The sequence below is a fragment of the Channa argus genome, chromosome 3 (genome assembly GCF_033026475.1).
Source record: "Channa argus isolate prfri chromosome 3, Channa argus male v1.0, whole genome shotgun sequence".
In the NCBI taxonomy this organism is placed as follows: domain Eukaryota; kingdom Metazoa; phylum Chordata; class Actinopteri; order Anabantiformes; family Channidae; genus Channa; species Channa argus.
Window position 1 is genome coordinate 25,271,110 of NC_090199.1, and position 19,432 is coordinate 25,290,541.

General features: G+C 38.0%; 1 protein-coding gene across 1 annotated transcript; it reads left to right on the forward strand.

Annotated features, from left to right (window-relative positions):
* The first annotated feature begins 4,938 nt into the window (after nucleotides 1–4,938).
* Nucleotides 4,939–14,868, forward strand: cabp2a (calcium binding protein 2a). Its single transcript, XM_067498216.1, has 7 exons — nucleotides 4,939–6,710; nucleotides 7,000–7,221; nucleotides 10,155–10,185; nucleotides 12,123–12,257; nucleotides 12,413–12,522; nucleotides 12,640–12,787; nucleotides 12,891–14,868. The coding sequence occupies exons 1-7, from the start codon at nucleotides 6,663–6,665 to the stop codon at nucleotides 12,914–12,916; spliced, it is 720 nt and encodes a 239-aa protein (XP_067354317.1). The 5' UTR covers nucleotides 4,939–6,662; the 3' UTR covers nucleotides 12,917–14,868.
* The last annotated feature ends 4,564 nt before the right edge of the window (nucleotides 14,869–19,432 follow it).

Here is a 19,432-nt window from a genome sequence, read left to right on the forward strand (position 1 = left end):
GTTTTGAATGTCAGACACCTGTGGGAAAAAGACAACATATTCAATTTTTGTCTTTTTTGTAGAAAACACAGAAACATCAAGGACAGTTTTAGGAATGGATGCAAATGAACATGCTTATAAGATCAAGGATGTCATGAGATAATTACATTATTATGTGAGGGGGTTACATTAGGAAGACTTATGAAATTGAAATCTGAGCTCTAACCAGCTAACAGGTGATAAAATGAATTAACAACAGGCATTTCTGCTGGGGGAGCCAAAATCAAACCTGATTTAACATTTAAATCAGGAATTCATTGTTAAAGCTAAACGTTTTGCACGGCAAATAAAAAGACTGCTTTCACTGGTGCCAGACAAGAATGAAAGAGCTGAAGAGTCAGTTCAGTCACTTTTGGTCATTTCTTTACAATTAATTCAATTCAATTTAATTATATTGTGCTAAATTGCAAGAGAAACTAATCTCAGGGATTTAATAATAGATAGATAGATTTATGAACAGTTCCTCCTTGAGAGGGGAGATGAAAAAACTGCCTTTAGTGCAAGTAACCAACCAAGCCAGAGTCAGGGTTGGGTGCGTGGAAAGTGAAGTAAACAGCAACGAGTTCACAAAAACACTAAAAGGTCCTGCTATTTATTTATTTTTCGATGTTTTATTCCCCAGCTCTCATTTTTCACATGAGTCATTCATAGACTTAGCAACAGATGGAGAGAATGGTGGATGAGAGGACAGGGATGGGAGGGGGCAAATGATAATGGCTGTCATCAAGGAATAGAGGTTGGCTGCACCATGGAACATGGAGATTAGTGCTTTAAAAAGGACAAGACTTAGTTCAGGGCATCTCACCCATCAGAGTACAGAGTATACTTAAAGCACAGGATGCAGTTCAGCCACAATGCAACTTTGATCAATGTGAATATTTTTTGTCAAATAAAGGTCTTAGAATTGTTTAGTAATGAGTTTAAAAAAAATCCGTGCTTAAACGTTTTTTATTTCTCACAATTAAATAAAACATGTGTTATACGTTTTTTTCTTATACCTTTAAGTTCTTTATTTATTGTTACTGTGATGTGTCCTCGTTTACTTCTGTAAAAATATCATGTCTTTGTCTTTGTCTACTGACGTCTCTGTTGTGCAACTTCATTCTGTTTTGTTTTTGAAGGAACATTACACCCATATTAAAAATTGCAGAAATTCATATGTGCATAAAAACAGCTAATAGCGCATTTTTGGTATAAGTTGACTTGAAAATTGCCATTAGTGAGTAATGTCTGTAGATCCTCTCATTAATTTATAAAGAATCAACAATAGCTTTCTAGAGTTTTGACTCCTGTCCCATTCGTGGGTTTGTGTCTGATTCCCACGTCCTCGCAGCCCTGCGGCAAGCGCACAACTTTTGCTTCCCACATAACAAACTTTGATTGAAACAGACCAGGCTGAAACAAAGCGTGTAGGCTACCTGATCAGTTTTTTACACAATAGTTGTTGTTGAGCAGTCAAACCTCATGCTGCAGCCTGCAACTCTTGTGCAACCATCAAACTGCCACTGCTTAAATGTTTCCCAAAGCCGTTTGTTAGGGCCTCAGCCAGGTAAATCACTTCAAGCCTGTGACTTTTTCTCGGGATAAATCATTGATCAGTCATCAAGCCTATTGTTTGCTCTTTAGACATTGTTCCCTGGCATCTTCTTAAAGAGATATTTATGCTTCCCACAATCCATTTCTAATAAAAACAGTATGAAATCTCCTTCCAGTGCTTTTCTGATGGTATCCAAATCTATTTCACTTAGAACTAAGATATATAAATATATAAACTGTTGGTTTATATATGGAACACTGTTGGTAAAACAATGACAGCTTTAGCAAACAGATTTAAAACTGGGTTAGTTGATGGACCATTTCCACTGGGACACTGAGCAGCAACGGTTGTTTTCGATACTCATCGTCGGAGATAAAGAACACACAGTTCCAAATTCATCCTGTTTTTTGTTGTTTTTTTTTTTTTTTGTACAGAGAATCTCTAATCCATTTGACCTCCTGGACCTCCAGGAGAAATCTAACTTTTAGGTCACATAAAAAAATGCACGAACAAAATTTGGACAGGTGCAACAGGCATTATCCTTCTTTTGGAAATGGGCAAGGGGGCGAGAATGAGAGCGGGAAATGTAGGACAACCCCGTCACATTTTACTTAATGGATATTATGGCGATAAAGCAGCATTTTTGTTTTGGCTGAAATGAAACTGTCAATTGTCTATTGACATCAGATAGAAAGAGTGCAGGAATGATATTCATTATGAATATCATGGCAACATAATATCTAAAATGAATTCTTACTCTAAGAATAACTTGATAAAAAAACAATACAGATTTTACTCTCTGTCAGGATTAGCTTGTTTATCTGTGCCATAGACCCATAAAGTATTAAAAACACATCACCCAGACATAACCCTCCACTAATGACAGACTTTATTATTCCAAAACACGTGGTCGACACGTAGTTGTTGCCCAGAATATGAATTGTGTGCAATACAATGTATTTTGAAAAATACCAAAATTATACTTTAGGCTTTGTTTTGGACTGAAAAATATATGGAAAGGCACCAAATGTTATGTTCACCAGCTAGTTGCTAATTCAAAAGAAGATTCACTTTTCCAAAAAGGTAGTTTGTTGAGTAGCTTAAGCAATTTCATTTATACAGTACATATTTCATACTGTCATATTTCAATTACAATTACAATTTCCTGTGTGTATTTGAACTACACTTGAATTCAAGTACGTGTGGTTAACCATGGTTGAAATGGCCTGAAGACCTGAAGTTGCTCTCTTGTGACCCACGTTCAGACAGTAATAGTAACTGTTTATCACAATTTTACACTGTTAACACTGTTAGACTCATATTTGCTGTCTGCCAGTTGCTGGGTCTTTAACGTTTATTCATTGAAAAACTGGGTTTATGAGAACGTTCAGATGGAATTAAAACATGAAAGCTGAAAGACAGGAAAAACTAAACAGTGTGTTCAAAGACAATAATAAGTATCTGAGAGAAACTGCAGAGTCACTGGATAATTCTGAACAACTGCTTTTAAATTAGCTACAGTACCTCAGTGCAGCTTTGAACAAGCTGGGACACAGCATTACATTTTTGTAAGGTGATGCCACAAACATCATGGCAAACAGTTGTTCTCACATATACAACTGATACATAAGTGCATCAGCACTGATGTCTGAAGGAGCGTGCGTTTGTAGAAAGCTCTTTCGGCCATTGTTGGACCTACTGACGGTGCTCTAGTGCTCTGGCAGGTTATTCCAGCATTTATCTGTCGGTCTCGCCAGTATCGCAGTCCTCTTAACTTGAGTGGGTTCAGCTCAGGTCACCTCATATTGATCCACATATAAATTCTTTTGCCAGAGAGTTCTCACTCAAGCTCAGAAGAATTATCTATGTGAATGTTACTGAGTACAGACCCAAGGATATGTAGTATATTTTTCTATGCAATATCAAACAGGCTTAATTTAGTACTCAGAAAATATTATTGATTATCATTGCACTGGGGTTATGGTACTGTACCATACTTGTAGCTATAAACGCTGTAATTGAGATCGTAATAACTGCAAAAGACTCTTCGCTGACTGAAATGTGTATCAGTCTAGTTTCATTTGTAGGTCACCTCTTTTTTTCCCCTCCTATAAATAGATTTACAGTCTCTGAAATAAATTTGTGTTTGTATGTCAGTGTGCATTCACATTACATGTTTGACCTGACCTGACCAGAGCTGTTATTCTACCATGGCAACCAAAATCCTCCCTTTTGGAATGTGTCCATCCTGTTGCTTAAAACCCTGACATTGGCGTTTCTGTTGGCCCGTCTTCCATCCTTGTCTTTCAGGCATCTGCTGTGCTTCCTGTTGTCGAGGGATGCAGCATGAGTTGTCACCCAGCTGCTCTGGTTTGGATTTTATTGCGGAAAAGCTTTGTGTTGACACCATGCGGCTGATTGAGGTGGGGAGTCAGTGCTCCTGTACTTCATTTCGTTAAGCCAGACAATAATTATTTTCTTGTGTATTTCTGCAAGTGCATCTGGCTACATATTATATGTGTAATATCGCTTCTTAATTCCTAATGAAGCTTATCTTCCAGTCAATCGGAGGCCTTCTGTGCATGTTTGTGATTCATATGATATGAAGCGATGCAGAGAAAGGCCCAATTAAGGACTGAGGCTTCCAGCTGCTAATCTGGAGCGTGTCCAGCTAAATCAGTGGAGTAAGATGACACGCGCAACTATTATATAACAGAGATATTTGGAGTTAAATACTTTGTGGCAAGTCATCTCAACACTCTCTATCCTCTCTACTTAATAGAGTTTCTTTGGATTTTTCCGTTTCACAAAGTAGTTGAAGAGTCAAGAAGAGAATCGTGCCTGTGGAGCTGGAGATTCAGGGACTGGGCCAACGGGGCTTGACGTCAGGTTTTTCATCTTTTACTACCTCACTATTCCACAGTGATGGATGGCTCGAAAAAATACACAAACATTTAAAATGTTATAATGAGACATTATGCTGGCATCTAGTGGTGGTTTACGATTATCACAGTTTGGCCCAAACTCATCTTCACTCCGAAAACAAATTGAGTTTTGCTGCGCTCTGCTGGTGAGATGTTCACATAGTAAATTGCTGTTTCATCAGAAATTAAAATTAATCTTTAATTTATTAAGGAAGATGCAAACTTTTGGTCTTTTGTAATTAAAATGTTTTACTTTACCTTTTATACACACTCCTAAAATTAGTGTATAATAAAATGTAGTTACATTAAAAAAAAAAAAAACATCCCCCTAAACCTAACAATGCATGATCAGCTAATACAACTGTTCAGAAGTTGCATAAGTTACAAAGACCAATGCATAAATAACTAATTATGCAGCAAGATAAGAAACACAGCTATTTTAAGACCTCTTAAGGGGGAAAAGTGGAAGGTTTTAGACTTTAAATAAAAAAAATAAAATAAATTTCACCTGCTGAAAAGCATGAAATTAATTATCCTTTTCTGCACCAATACTTTTGGAAGGGACTATAGAAAGCTGTGTAGTGTTGTTTATGAGTGTGTATGCATACATATTCATTAACACACACTTAATAACTACAAATGCTGCGCTGAAAGGACTTGATCTGGGCTTAGTCAAAATTTAGCTACGCATTAAGTTATAACTGGTAGAATTATTTGAGTAAACATGTGGATCAATTTAGATTCACTTCAATATTTAGCCTGGCAGTTTTGTAATAACCAGATTTTTTTTAAAAAAGGATTGATGTGCAGAGAGAAAGAATTGACTGAAGTGGAAAGCAGTCAAATATTTGGGTTTATTTTTTTGCATTTTCGTGGTGGGTAACTACAGGCAATCATGCCTGAGATGTGGACGGGTGAGTAGTGGGTTTAAAATTGAGAAGAGAGGTGATTCAGTGAGGCAGGTTTTTTGGAAAATCCCCTTCAAATAATCTGTGAGCCCAATTATCCACAGCATTAAATCCACGTGGTGGTTTTAACGTTGTGCTATACAACACTGTCTTACACAACATCGTGCTATACATTTTCCAATGTTAACCCCTGTCAAACACAACATTAATTATTAAATGTAGATTTTTTTGTCATGTTATCAGTAAGGGCCAGCAGACTGTGGTGGACAGAAACACACTTTCCTCCAACATACACCTCTAGAAAAGTACTTCCTTGACTTGTGTCTTTCTATTTGTGCTACTGTTTCTCTCTTTTTGTGCTTTAAAAGAGGTGAGAACCATAAATATTCTTCGTCCATTTCTCCCGATTCAACCCTGTACTCCCATGGCCTGTCAACATAACTCTTTCTCTCTAATCTAAAATGCAAGGGATTATACTGGCAGCCAACTCCACATCAATAATTCTACAATCCCCTCCCCCTTTTTCTCTCTCTCTCTCTCTCTCTCTCTCACACACACACACACACACACACACACACACACACACACACTGTTCTGCCAGACTAGTCATTTCGAGACCATACGCACAATGTTTGAGGGCCAGAGAGAGGAAGGTGGGTGGGATGGATTAGATTAAGTTGGTCCAAATTCAAAGGATCACTTATGGTGAGAGGGGGAGACAGATAAACACGGGGGGGAAAAGTGTGCATTTGTGTGTGAGAGAGAGATTGAGAGAGAAAATGGTCGAGTCGTGCAATCAGAGCCAGAGTTTGGCAGCAGCAGGTTGTTTCAGCCCAGATATGACCCAACTCTCCCATCCCACCCCATCAATCTCCAGCAGCTTGCTGCTACTCTATAATATCACACACCACACATCTCAAAGCTCATCATGACAGCCTCAAGCAACTTAGAAGAGGTTAGGATTTGACAGAATATCATATGCCTACCTTGCGGCTCACTGGACCAATAGGATCTTGGACTTAGGCATGTGCTCTGAGGGGAGTTGCTTCTAGTAGTAGCGGTGCAAGTGGAAACATTTACCCTCAACTTGGTGGGTGTGAAGGGCCCTTGGGATGCATTGGATGTAGAATGGATTTTGGACTTTTATGTGACATTTGAGTGGAGCAGGAGAGAAAGAGGAAAAGAAGCAGGGAAGAAGTGGGAGGACAAACAAGGAGGAGAGGGAGGGGGGAGACAGGAGAAGTGAGCAGGGTGATGGGAAACATCAACAAGGCTTCTAAAAAGAACAGTAAGAGGAAGAAGGTAAGGACTCATTCAGTTGCCTTTAGCTCTTTATGGTGATCTGTTTGTGGAAGTCCATATCTATAAAGATGAATGATGAATAATCTGTGTAAATATATCTTTGTGACTTTTTCACAGATACACTTGATTGGATTTTGTTTCTAATAAAATATGTGAATAAAATCAATATTTTGGCCATAACTTGTCCTATAACTGCCACAGTAGCATTACGTGTATGTGTGACTCAGCCAGTTTCATTGCGGTCAGTAAAATTGAAGTCATGACTGTTTCCTAATCCGGTGGTGATTAGGGGGTGTCACCTGTAGAAGGAAGTGATGCCCCATTGGCTGCCGCCATGCTGGGGGCCCTGGGTGGTGCATGTGAGGTGGACACAGAGGAAGAGGATGAAGGAGGGAGCGAGCGGGAGTTTGATGAACCACTGTGTGCTCTGGTTAAGAACTGCAACATGCTGCACAACATAGTGGGGCCTGCTTGTATCTTCCTCAGACAGGGTTTCGCTCAGAGCCAGCTTGTATGTATCACCTTCACACACAAACACACACACACACACACACACACACATCATATAGAATTATAAAGACACAAGCTCTCATATCTCAATCATCCATTTTCATAGAGCCCTGACTGTCTGGAAGAAGGTGAGACTAAGGTCATCCATCAGTTTGGTGTGACATCATTACAGCCTTCCCCTCCTCCCTCATCAAGTTTTAACCATCAAACCCCATCAGAAGAAGAAAGGAAAGAATTATGCGTATTTTGCATATAGCAGTACTGTGTTATAAAACTAAAATAATTGGCAGTATAACAGATTGTTCTGTAACCGGCTTCACAGTTTTTCCAGATCGCAATTAAGATCATAAATTCAACCTTCTAATACGGCTGCAGACATCACAAAAACCACAGATCAATGTCATATGTAGCGAGGTTAGAAATGGCAGGATCAATACCAGGATAATTTTATGACCGTCCAGCCAGCAGCGACAATTGAAAAGAGCCATTAGGATGTTCATGTAATTACATAACGTCACTGGGCTTCTGTAGAAGACCTTGAGCTATAACTATATTTTTTCCTGTATCTTATAGTTGGCCTTATAAATGTAAATGCATGTGATTCTAATTTTCAAAGGTAAGCTCAATGTTTTATTCGTTTTTCTTATGAGCTTTAACAGTTAAGAGAAATTACACTTGTACTTGTTACACATTGTCTATTGTCTATATGCTCCAGCCAGAACCACATTAGTTAAATTTAGCAGTGTAGGAAGCAGCTACACTGGCTTTGGCTCTAGACAGTGCATATTAATTTCCTGGTGTCTTCACTATGGTCTAGGGATTGGAAGCAAGACTCCAGAAAGTCACCACACAAGGACAAGAAATAGTCCAGCACGAACACACACAGATGAAAGTAAATATAAATTTATATGAAATATGAAACTAAATATATATATTGAAACTAAATATATACATTTAGTTTCATCTGTGTGGTGTTTGTGCTGGACTATGTCCCATTCCCTTATTATTAAGTGTTGGCAAGTCACAGCTCAGTATAAATGTGCAACATGTGGCTGGATTGCAGGTAAATCCGTGCATGCCCACCAGTTTAGTACGGTACCTCAAAGATGTGTGAACCGACACAACATGTATGTCACTAACAAACATGGATGTGTAACATCAACACAAAGATCAAACTCGAGTGAAAAAAAATACATCTGAAAATGTTGTATGATGACCAACACATGACCATTATCTCCCATAGGGTTATGGTGATTGACATTGGTTTGGACAATATGATACTCTCTTGTATAATACAATACTTTTTAGAAAATGTCCACATAGGAGATACATACACACACACACAGTAAAATGAACACACTTTAAGATTTAAACCGAAGCATCATTCTGTGCAGTGCAGCTATGTATACACTTAGTCTATGGTATAGTCTTAGAGAGAGAGAGCTGCCAGCGTAGCTTAGTCTTTCTAAAATGTGTCCAATAACCTAACAACATCATGTCTGACTGCACAACCTTCTGGTCTCACTTTGACTTATGGATCAAAGAAAGAAATGTGATACCGCAAAAGAGGAAATAGATGAGTCTATAAGGTTGATAAGGTAGGACTGACAACTTTTACTGGGTATTAATCCGTCATTATCACCCTTGTTCTTTAAATGGCAAACTAAAATAATAAATAATATAATTATAATAAATAACATATATGCTCCTTTAGGAATACAGTGTCATGGAGTCTAGCAGTTACATCTTTTTCCTTGGGTGTTGGTGACATCAAACCTTTGCTACATGATAGAATTACTTTGAGCTTTTGCAGAGCAAACTGTACTACCAACATATTTTATTCCTGAAAATGGATGGTTGAATGTTTTCTATAGTGACGAGTGTTACACGTTGACTGGAAAAGATGCAGAATAATATTTGCTGCCTCTATGGCTCAGCGTGGCTTAACACAGCTCAATTTGGCGGTTGTGAATTTTTTGCAAAATTGACAATCCTCCAAAACGGTACAGTACATGAGTGCATGCCTCAGATCCAGGCTGTGCAGGTGAGTTAATGCTTGTTTAATCAAGTACAGTCAGGCTCCAGTACGGATTCAGATAAAAAAATAAATAAATCAGCAGCCGATAGGGAAATGAAAAACCGATAAGCCTTCGTGATTTGTAATACAATTTACAGCTGTAATCTCCGTGCCACTGTCTCTTCCCTGCATCCTCTAATCCCAGCCTGTATTATTCCTGCTGCTGATGTCACAGCTTCGCCAAACACGTCGCGAACAAATTTATCCTGGCATCACCTCTGATCAATGCCGGCACACTCTGAAAGCTAATTCCACATCCACTATAAACTGGCTATAATGTGTGTGGCCATATCTAAAGTCTCACTTTGGTTTAATGTTTTTTGACATAAAAGTTGTTCATTTCATCATTTCGCAAAGTGCAGATCAATCTTAGATCTCGTCACACATTAAGCCCTTGTCCTTGCTCACAATATTATCAACATACAAACAATCTAATCAGCTTTGTGGTGTGTGTGTGCGTGTGTACAGATGTGTGGGCCTTATTTCTGTGTGTTTGAAAAGGTTATGAGAATATAAATGGAGTTTTTTTTTAATAATATATTTCAAATCCTTGTTTTGGAACATATGCTCAGCAGACTTCCAAAGCTTCTGCACTGGCAAGACTAGCAATAAGATTGTGCAGCAATTTGACTAAAAAGGTTACTGGGGTCAGTCAAGCTCAAAAACCTAAAAATCATATAATAGTAATAATAAAACAGGGAACCAATCATTTTAAAGGAAGCACTGGCATTGAGATGTTTCCAGGATATGTTGAAATAGATTAGGCACATAAAGAGGGACTGAAAGGTGTCCAACCTGCTCGACTGGCTATCAATTTCTCTGTATGTCTGTCCTGTCTTCTTTCCACGCCACTGCAGCACAGAGATCTACGACCCGAGGAAATGGAAGGTACAGAGATATCAAAGGCTTAATCCAAATCCCCATTTCATGTTCCGCTCCCTCAGTTGTTCCTCTGTAGTTTTTCCTGAACTGTCTTCTTTCAAACCTTCTGTCTCACAGTAAAAACCTTGTGTTGAGCATTTAAAAAGCCTTTCAAAACTGTCCTCTCTTTGAATGTAAGCAATGTGAACTGTGTAAGATCAAAACGAAGGATTATTTTTCAAAGCAGGAGATTATTCTTCCACTATGCCATCATTTATATTTCTCAGGTCTGGCTCACACTTCCACACTCCACATTCACAGGAACATAATGTGACATTTGGTAAAATGAACAAAGTACTTGGATTGTACACTAGACACAGTAACATTTTAGAGACATTGATTGATTGAAATAAATCAGGTACAACCGTCTACAGTATTTCGATTATAAATGTTTTTGTTAAATGTAATAAGAACTTTACCAATGTTATACACCGATCATGGCCAAACGCTTTTGACTGGTTACAAAAAAACAAAAACAAACCGTACCCTGCATGTGGGTAACATGCAACATACTATCCTACTGCAGTACATTATCACAATATGGTTGAGAAGGTTTCCTCTTTTACTATAGTGTTTTATGAAATGTTGTTTCTTTTGTTTTAATGTGTTTTTGGACATGCTGTGATTTCTCTTTACTTCTTCTGTATTCAGAAACATTGTTGTGTTTTGCACCTATAGATTACTGCCTTAAGCCCATGATGGACATTTTTCACAAGTTCAACAAGCCAGAGCTAGAGTAGCATGAGCACTGTTTAATGTAACATCTGCGGGCCAAGAGAAACCAGTTCCATAGTGAACTATTGTATTAGTGCATCAAAGTACATTTTAGAGCTTTTGCACAAATACTCTTTTATGGAACCCGTTGTATTTCGACTTGAGCCTTGAGTTTGTGTACTGCTACCACTTATAACTTTTTGACGCCTTCCTCTGTGAGGATGTAATGGCCCAGCTGTGCATCTCGATGACGTTAATTCTAATGTTTACTCAATAGTAGCAAATGGAAATTTGGTTTAAAAGTTGCAATGGAAACCTGACGGATTTTATCCACTGAAATTAGTCAGTGTTGACTTACAATAACACATATATGACAAATAAAGATTTATGGTCCTGCATGAAATCATAATAACTGCAAGGCCAGAAAGCGAGCAGACATGGGAGGAGATGTTTCGTACAACTACTGAACCAATTAGGCAGAAGGAAGCAATGAACCAATCACAGTTGCTGCATTGTGCATCGGCATGACGTGTAGTTACATTTCAGGGGAGGTGCACATTAGCTATGGTGCGTTGGGTCCACAGCTCTGCACAACCTACGTGAGACCTACTGTACAGCAAAGATTTGCAGATGCAGATTTACAAAGTTTAAATCAAGCTTTTGGGAGCGGCGCACAGATAAGAACTGCTCGGCTTTAATAAACAATTACATTTTAACTAAGTCACCATTTTACTTTAATATTTTTAAATTATTTTGTTAAAGTCACTATGTTTAGAATTTCTTTGGCTCTTTCCAGTGGTAACTATCACCACCTCCACACCAACATGCATCTGAATTCGGGCCACTAAAATGAACAGGATTTAAGGATTCATGGATTCTTTATTGTGATTCACGCTTGTAAACACGAGAGAACAAAATACAGCACTCAGGTCTCGGTAATAGGTAATCCAGATTTGGAATACGTAAAATCAAGCAATAATGCAAAATATTGCGGATAAATAAAACAGGCTTAATCCCATACAGTAGATTAGATCAAGCCTAAACAAAAATATGACTTAAAATGAAAAAAAAACTTATACAGTAATTTGCCTGTGCTCTTGTTATTCTAAACATGAGGAATTTAACTGATGATCTAGAGCAGCTTTATTTCCCATTTTCACTCTTTCCATCTTCCATCGTCTTCCCTGCAGAGCTGCGTGAGGCCTTCAGGGAGTTTGACAAAGACAGGGATGGTTTTATCAGCTGTAAGGACCTTGGTGAGTGCATGAGGACTATGGGATACATGCCGACAGAGATGGAACTGATAGAACTCAGCCAGCAGATCTGTGAGTATCACCATTAGAGACAGGGCTTTTACTGATACGGGGTCAATGTGTGGTCACATATCCTTTTCTACACTATAATCATCCACCTATTAGCCTGCTCAGTAAAGAAACATTAAATCATTTTTAATGTGCATACCTATTTTTCTGCCATCTAGGTGGCGGCAGAGTGGATTTTGAGGACTTTGTGGATCTGATGGGTCCTAAGATGCTCGCTGAGACCGCAGACATGATTGGAGTCAAGGAGTTGAGAGATGCCTTCAAAGAGGTCTGTGCTGTTTTAACAGAACATCTATGTAATATCCTCTTGTGCCTCCTCAATATTCTCCTTCCCCTCTTTCACTGCCATTTTAATTCTCTTGACCCCATTCACACGGGATTCCAGTTTGACTCTGATGGTGATGGTCAGATCAGCCTTGGGGAGCTGAGGGAAGCCATGAAGAAGCTAATGGGGGAGCAGCTCAACCACAGAGAGATCGATGAGATCCTGCAAGACGTAGACCTCAATGGAGACGGACAGGTGGACTTTGAAGGTGAGTTTATTAATATTTTACAGGAAGAAAAAGAAGGAATAAGTGTCTTCGTAAAAAAGGTATTATATTATTCTTTAACAGCATTTGTTTTTTCTCCTCACAGAATTTGTGCGGATGATGTCTCGCTGAAACTTTACTGAATCTCATGCACTAAACCTCGGACCAGACTGCACACTGTTAATGTTGTTGTAATTCTTTTTGATGTACAAAGACGACTATATGTTTGTAATTCTTTTTTCACTTACCTCTATAATGTGTCAAGTATAAGAGAATCCCTTCAGTGTGTTACTTTTGTATAAATGTAACATGTAATGAGAGATAATAGAATGATGACTCAGCAGCAAAGAATCAATAACCAGCATGCACTGTATATATGTACACCATTTAAAATATTATATAAGTAACATAGTCAACAAGTTAACCTTACCTACAACCATAGGTTCGGGTTCAGTATAGGATATTTAAAAAGGTATTTAAATAGAAAGATAGCATAGCACATAGCATAGCGACAAAAATGTAACTCAAGCAGGGGATACAAAGGTAATAATTTTTGTTTGTGATTTGGTGAACTGCCCCTTTATATATATATATGCAGTATATGACACTACACGTGAGTCTGAAGTACATCTGAAGATGTACAGATTATATTATCAGAATTTCAAAAACACCACATGTAAAACTTTCAGTTCGAACCTAAATTAATGCTTTGACATGTGATATTACTGCAGCATAGACAGCAAAAGTAAGTGCTTTGTTAATAAATAAGCAAATATATCAGATCATATAAAAACCTTTAATGTACTACCCCATGATAATTCATAATACATCAGCTATTTTTAACATACTCTTTAGCAGACAAACCAAATTCTTACAGATACATTTTAAGGTTTTATGTTTTTGATACAGAATTCAGGCGTTGACTTATGGTCCCAAAGTACATGTTTATGCATGTTTAAGGTTTTATTTGTAAACTAGGTAAAATCTTTAAAAAATGCATTGTAAAAAAAATGTGAATCATATCTTTCTCGGCACTGGATTCCATTAAGTTGATTAAATTTAAACCTCAGCTTACTATCAGCTTCCCTGTTTCATGCCTTTTTCTCACATAAAGCTTAATCTCTTATACAACCTCACATACAGAGGTAACCAAATTCATCAGATCACCTCTTCCCTTGTACTTTTTAAAAATCACCTATCAGGACAATAGAAGATTGGAAAAATGTTGCCTGCTCTAATGAGTCTCAATTTGTGCACCAACATTCAGATGGCAGGGGCAGAATTTGTAGTAAAAAAACATGAAAGCATGGATTCATCCAGCCTTGTATCAATGTTTCAGGCTGCTATTGGTGTTGTAATGGTGTAGAGGAAATTTTCTTGGCACACTTTGAGCCCCTTAATACCAATATCTGAGTTTTGTTGCTGACTATGTCCATCCCTTTATGACCACGATGTAACCGTCTTCTGATGGCTGTTTAGGCCTGAGGTTTATTTCTAGAAACTGTTTCCTTGGACTTGTCTCCTTTGGTCCATTTTAATCACTGAGCAGTGGCCTCTAAATGAGGGGGCGGCACTACGAGAAAGTAGTGACTTGGCATAAAAACTTTGTTGTTGTTGTTGTTGTTTATTAAAAAGTGAGCATACTGCAGAGAAAGTCATGTTAAAGATGTTTGTATTTCTAATTTTACCTGTGAAAACAGATCCACTTGTCATCATTATTTTCTGTGCCCACACGCTTAATTTTGTTTATTTCAGTTTTATGGAAATCTCTGATAACTGTAGAACCCTACTTAGAGGAGCTCTGGTTCACTCTGAAGCCGCTCCAGTCCCTTTGACCAACCAAAGCTCAGAACCACAGACATGTTCCACTGATTGGGTTTTACCAGGAGAGGGCACCACTGTCAAGCACAAGGCAGCACTTGAAACCACCACACATCTCATACCTCATTCTACACCTAATACCCAACATACAGTACAAACATAACCAAAAATATTAAAAATTGATGTCTAATCATCACTGTAGGAATCAAATGATGAGTCATTACACACTAGCCTGAAAACTAGTTTGTCAGTTTATTAGACGTCTGTATTTTCAGCTACTGGTTAGGGAAATGGTGAAATATGCTGGGAACTAAATCAAGAGAAATTCAGAAATAAGACAAAACGTTTTCTTTCTTTTGTTCTCCCATGGTGTGTCATAAAAGACAGATTTTTTTTTTTATTTTATTGCTGCACATTACTGTTGTTTGAACCCACTTGTCTGTATCACTGATGTCTTTATTCACTTTTATCACAGAGTCCAGAGTCCTGGTGTTGTCCACCACCAGTCATCTGTAATAGAATATAATTAAGGCACAAACTGCATGACAGGATTGTCCACAGTTTACACATTTTGAGATTGTCACCTGACTTGCAGCACGCTGTGCCCTCTGCAGAATGATATCATGTCCTCTGTGATTCTCTGTACACGAATGCTGCAGATCATGCAGATCAGTCCTGCAGATGAAGATTAAAGGCTTTGGTGCAGACAGTGTTTATCCTCAACTTCATCACACACATCTTGGAGTGTGTGCAGGGCTTTCACTGTGTAATGCTGCCTGACATCACGCTCACAGCAGGAACTGTTACAGGTCAGGCAGATCTTCACAGCTGTAGGCTGATGGCAAATGTCACAGATCATATAATCTTTATCGCTGTGAAGAAAACAAGTGCAGTTATTATTAATTACTACATGAAATCATAGGAATGTATGTGTGCTAAACAATACACTGTGTAAATTGACTGTAAATCCATCCTCAAATCAAGTTTAGAGGGGTAGCAGCAAGATGCCACCAGACTGGTCCATAAACTAATTGTAGGGTAGTGGCTGCAAATATTCCCACAATTACAGAGCAATATTTTATTCCACTGGTGTGTGTGTGGGCATCCACCTAAAAGTCTAAAGGATTAAAAGAACAGCATCATCTCTACAGGACAATTTCATTGTGACAAAATCTGTGATTTGGAAAAGGGTTTGATGTCTGAAGCTGTAAAAAACATAAACCATATTGAGATCATTACAAAATGTGCAGGTGATAAGTTGTGGAAAAAACTGGTTTCAATAGACTAATGAAAGCAGTTGACTTTGTTTATGACATCAGAAACTCCGCTGCCTCTGCTCTAAGTGTCAAAGGTTACAAGTAATAATAATAATGATACATCAGCATTTCATAATGTTTTTTTTTTAAACATATATAATTTTCATATTGAAACCACCAGGTAGTATTAATGTTGTGACTAAACATATTTTCTTCCAAATCTCTGCTGATTACCAGCACACCAGGAGGGCAGGCAGTATGTGACAGATTTTGATCAAAGTGTGAGAACAAATTGTTTATATGAAAACTAGTCGAATCATTCTTCTCTCACTACTTGAAAATGTCACAAAAGTATGATAACAACACATTAATTATACAGTAATGTACACTGTCAGCGGTCAGTTTGAAATCACTGTATCTGTGTGTGTAAGTGTGAGTGTTTTTAAAGAGCAGTGCCACTTGAAAGTAACAGAGTGAGTCCAGGGAAGTTGGATGAGGTTGGAAACTCTTGTTGCTGCATTAATTCTTGTTCTAACATGTCTAATATGTCTCCCCTTGTGGTATGTGACTGCTTTTCTTATCCCATCTAACTTCCCTGGATTCGCACACTGTACTTTACTCCCCAACTGCCGCACCGGGGCCCCCTGATGCTGGGCCCTTTGTTACTGTCTATAATATAATATATTATGTACTATATAGTATGTGTCGACTTCTTGACTTAGTCTTGCCTGCCTCAGTCTTGGTCTTGGTTTGAGATATACTAAGGTCTTGGTCTCGGTTAAGGTGGTCTTGACTACAACACTGCTGAATGACACCCATATAAACATTTCTGGCAGCTACTGTATGTTACACGTAAATCCCACTGAGACAGTACGAGTCAACTTAATTATAAATGATGAGAAACCTGAATGCATGGTTCAAACCAAGAAGCGCAGGGGCCCCTTACAAACCTAACATTAGCATGAAAAGCTAACTTAAACGTCATGTTGTTTGCTCCACACAAGTTAGCTCTTGCTGCTTCAATCTGGCTTTTTTGTAACATCAACATCTGTGACGATCATCTTCTCGCAAAACATACCAGAATCTACATGATTTACCATGTGAATTACGGTAATGCGACACCTTATATTTGGTTTGTCCATTATGTGAACAGACACAGATTCAAACCGATTTAGTATTTAATCAGAAATATGAATCTACCACAGTTAAAGAAAAGAGACTTCACACCAATTTATTTTATTTCTCTGGAAAAATAAAAAAAAGATTAGGCTATATTTTACACATATCCAGCACAGAGCCCCACAGGTGCAGCCTATTCATTAAACTGTGTTAAACACTGAGTAAAACTGCGAATGAACAGCCAGGATTCCTTCTTGGAACCTTTAACATTTTCTGCTCATTTACTCTCTGATTTACACAGATTTACCTACAAAAACAACTTATCAAGTTGGTCTTTTCATTGCTTTTCTTTACTTTTAGGACTCTTCCTGGGTAGCCAGCTGAACAACAGACAGTTCAGGCTGGTTATCAGAGCACTAGGTTGTTTCTGGCTTTGACTAACTAAAGGTGAGCCAGCTCGAGACCAGCAAAGGTTGGTGGATTTGCTTAGGTTTGGGGTTTATGGACTATGCACCTTTAGCCACATTTCAGCTGACTATGGGCCGTTCTACTTTTTAGGTCACAGATGATTGTCGTAGGTGTCATCATAGGTGTTGATCAGGGACAGAAGGAAAAATAAGTAGAAATGTTTAATGCAACTGTGACTTCAAAACAAAACCATATTACACATGCAATCAATATTTGCAAAGACATTACAATCCATACAAATTAACAAAATATAAACACAAATCTAATTAAATAAATGGCAAAGTCCCATAACAAAAACAATTAAAGTATAAATGTCTGACACATGACAGAAACCAGATGTTTATGTGGGATAACACTGTTCATATGTTGAAATGCATTAAAAGTATGTGAGGCTGAGCAGTGTGGTTGTACAAAGATCTTCTCCTACACAGCACTAAGACCAAACTGACAACTCACCACCTACCTGTTTGAGTGGGTGGGGTAGTAGAGGCTTCAGATAGACAGACAGAGAGAACAGGAGAGAGAGAGAGAGAGAGAAGAAGAAGAAGACAGCGTCTTCTCTTTGAGAGAAGAAAAAGTTGCCTTTTAGTAGGTAACAACTAAGGAATAAATTACCCATTTATTCACTTAAGTTCAGGACACTGATTGAGGCTGAAAAGTAAATAGACTGCGTGGCATTTACATAATATGGTACCTTTATCCAGAATGCTTTACATTAACCTTTTAGTCACCTCACGGCATGTTACCACGCAAGGCCTTGTCCCTTATCATTAAAGCAATTTAGACCTCAATGGGTCTTACTTTGGAGAGGGGGAGGACGGGATGAACCATTATTCAGTTAATAGACAAATTACATTACCTGCTATGCCACAGCTCAGACAAAGTCTACAGCTGTGTATTTATAACATAAACAGAGACTGGGAGTCATTACTTTCACTGAATGATGGATGGCAGCCACAGGTAAGCGCTCCTAGAAGCCACTGGCTTTTTTTTTTTGGTCATAATAAATGTCTGCTTTAGATTCAAGGCTTCCCTCCCTGTTGATTTGGTGGTTTTTATCAAGCAAAGAAGTCTGTTGCACTTTTTTAAGGCCAGGGCTTGCATCAACAAAAATGACACAGAGAGCAAGCTGACGAGACAGGCCAGGAAACAGCGCCCCCTGCTGCATCATAATGCCAGAGACCAGGCTATGTTCTCAATCTGACATCCTAAACTAGAAATTAATGCTACATTGTAAAATGATGTAGGGGCTCTGATGCTAAGATGTTAACCATGAGTCCTTTTACCTGTTAATGTAAGAGTCTGATGATGACTGCAATAAATTATTGTATAAATTTACAAAATAATGGAAAAAATAATTAATTGTCCATTTAAATACCATCTCTTTAAAAAAAATTAATTTGTTTGGACTTAAACAGCTGTGCTTTTTCTAAATTCAAATTTTGTTATGATCTAAGGGTTGTATTTGTGCACGTTTATGTTGTTTATGTTTGTAAGTGCCATACAAATATGGGTTATAAATAAAATATTTCCCCTTTCTAACACTAGCATCTGCAGCTTGCATCTAATCCCCAGGATAATTGCCACAAATAGAGCACAGCAGATGGGGCTCAAGTACTGAGGAGCCACAGACACGTGTAGGAGGTAAGAAGTAATGATAGCTAAAACAAATAGCTCCATTTATGATTTTAATATGACATATTTAATTTAATGAACTGTATAAAATGCTTTTCTGCTAAACAGAACAGAAAATTATTGACTTAAAAAGAGTTGGTATTTTCTGATAAAGACAAAAACATTATATTACTTCCTCCAAACCCCTTCAAGCCAACAAATGTTTGACCTTTCAGATGACCCTGATTATATCATCATCATGCGATTTTTTTTTTCCATTCAAACTGTTCTTACAAACAGAGCTACAGAAGTTACTGTTTGGTTTTAGTAAGATTTGATGCCTGTTGAAGCAGTCGAGAGACCTCTTATT

What these genes read in the sequence shown, in the direction of transcription:
- cabp2a (XM_067498216.1), top strand. Translation starts at nt 6,663, where the DNA reads ATGGGAAACATCAACAAGGCTTCTAAAAAGAACAGTAAGAGGAAGAAG. An exon ending in AGAACAGTAAGAGGAAGAAG is followed by an intron (nt 6,711 to 6,999) that starts GTAAGGACTCAT and finishes GGTGGTGATTAG; the next exon opens with GGGGTGTCACCTGTAGAAGG. An exon ending in GTTTCGCTCAGAGCCAGCTT is followed by an intron (nt 7,222 to 10,154) that starts GTATGTATCACC and finishes ACGCCACTGCAG; the next exon opens with CACAGAGATCTACGACCCGA.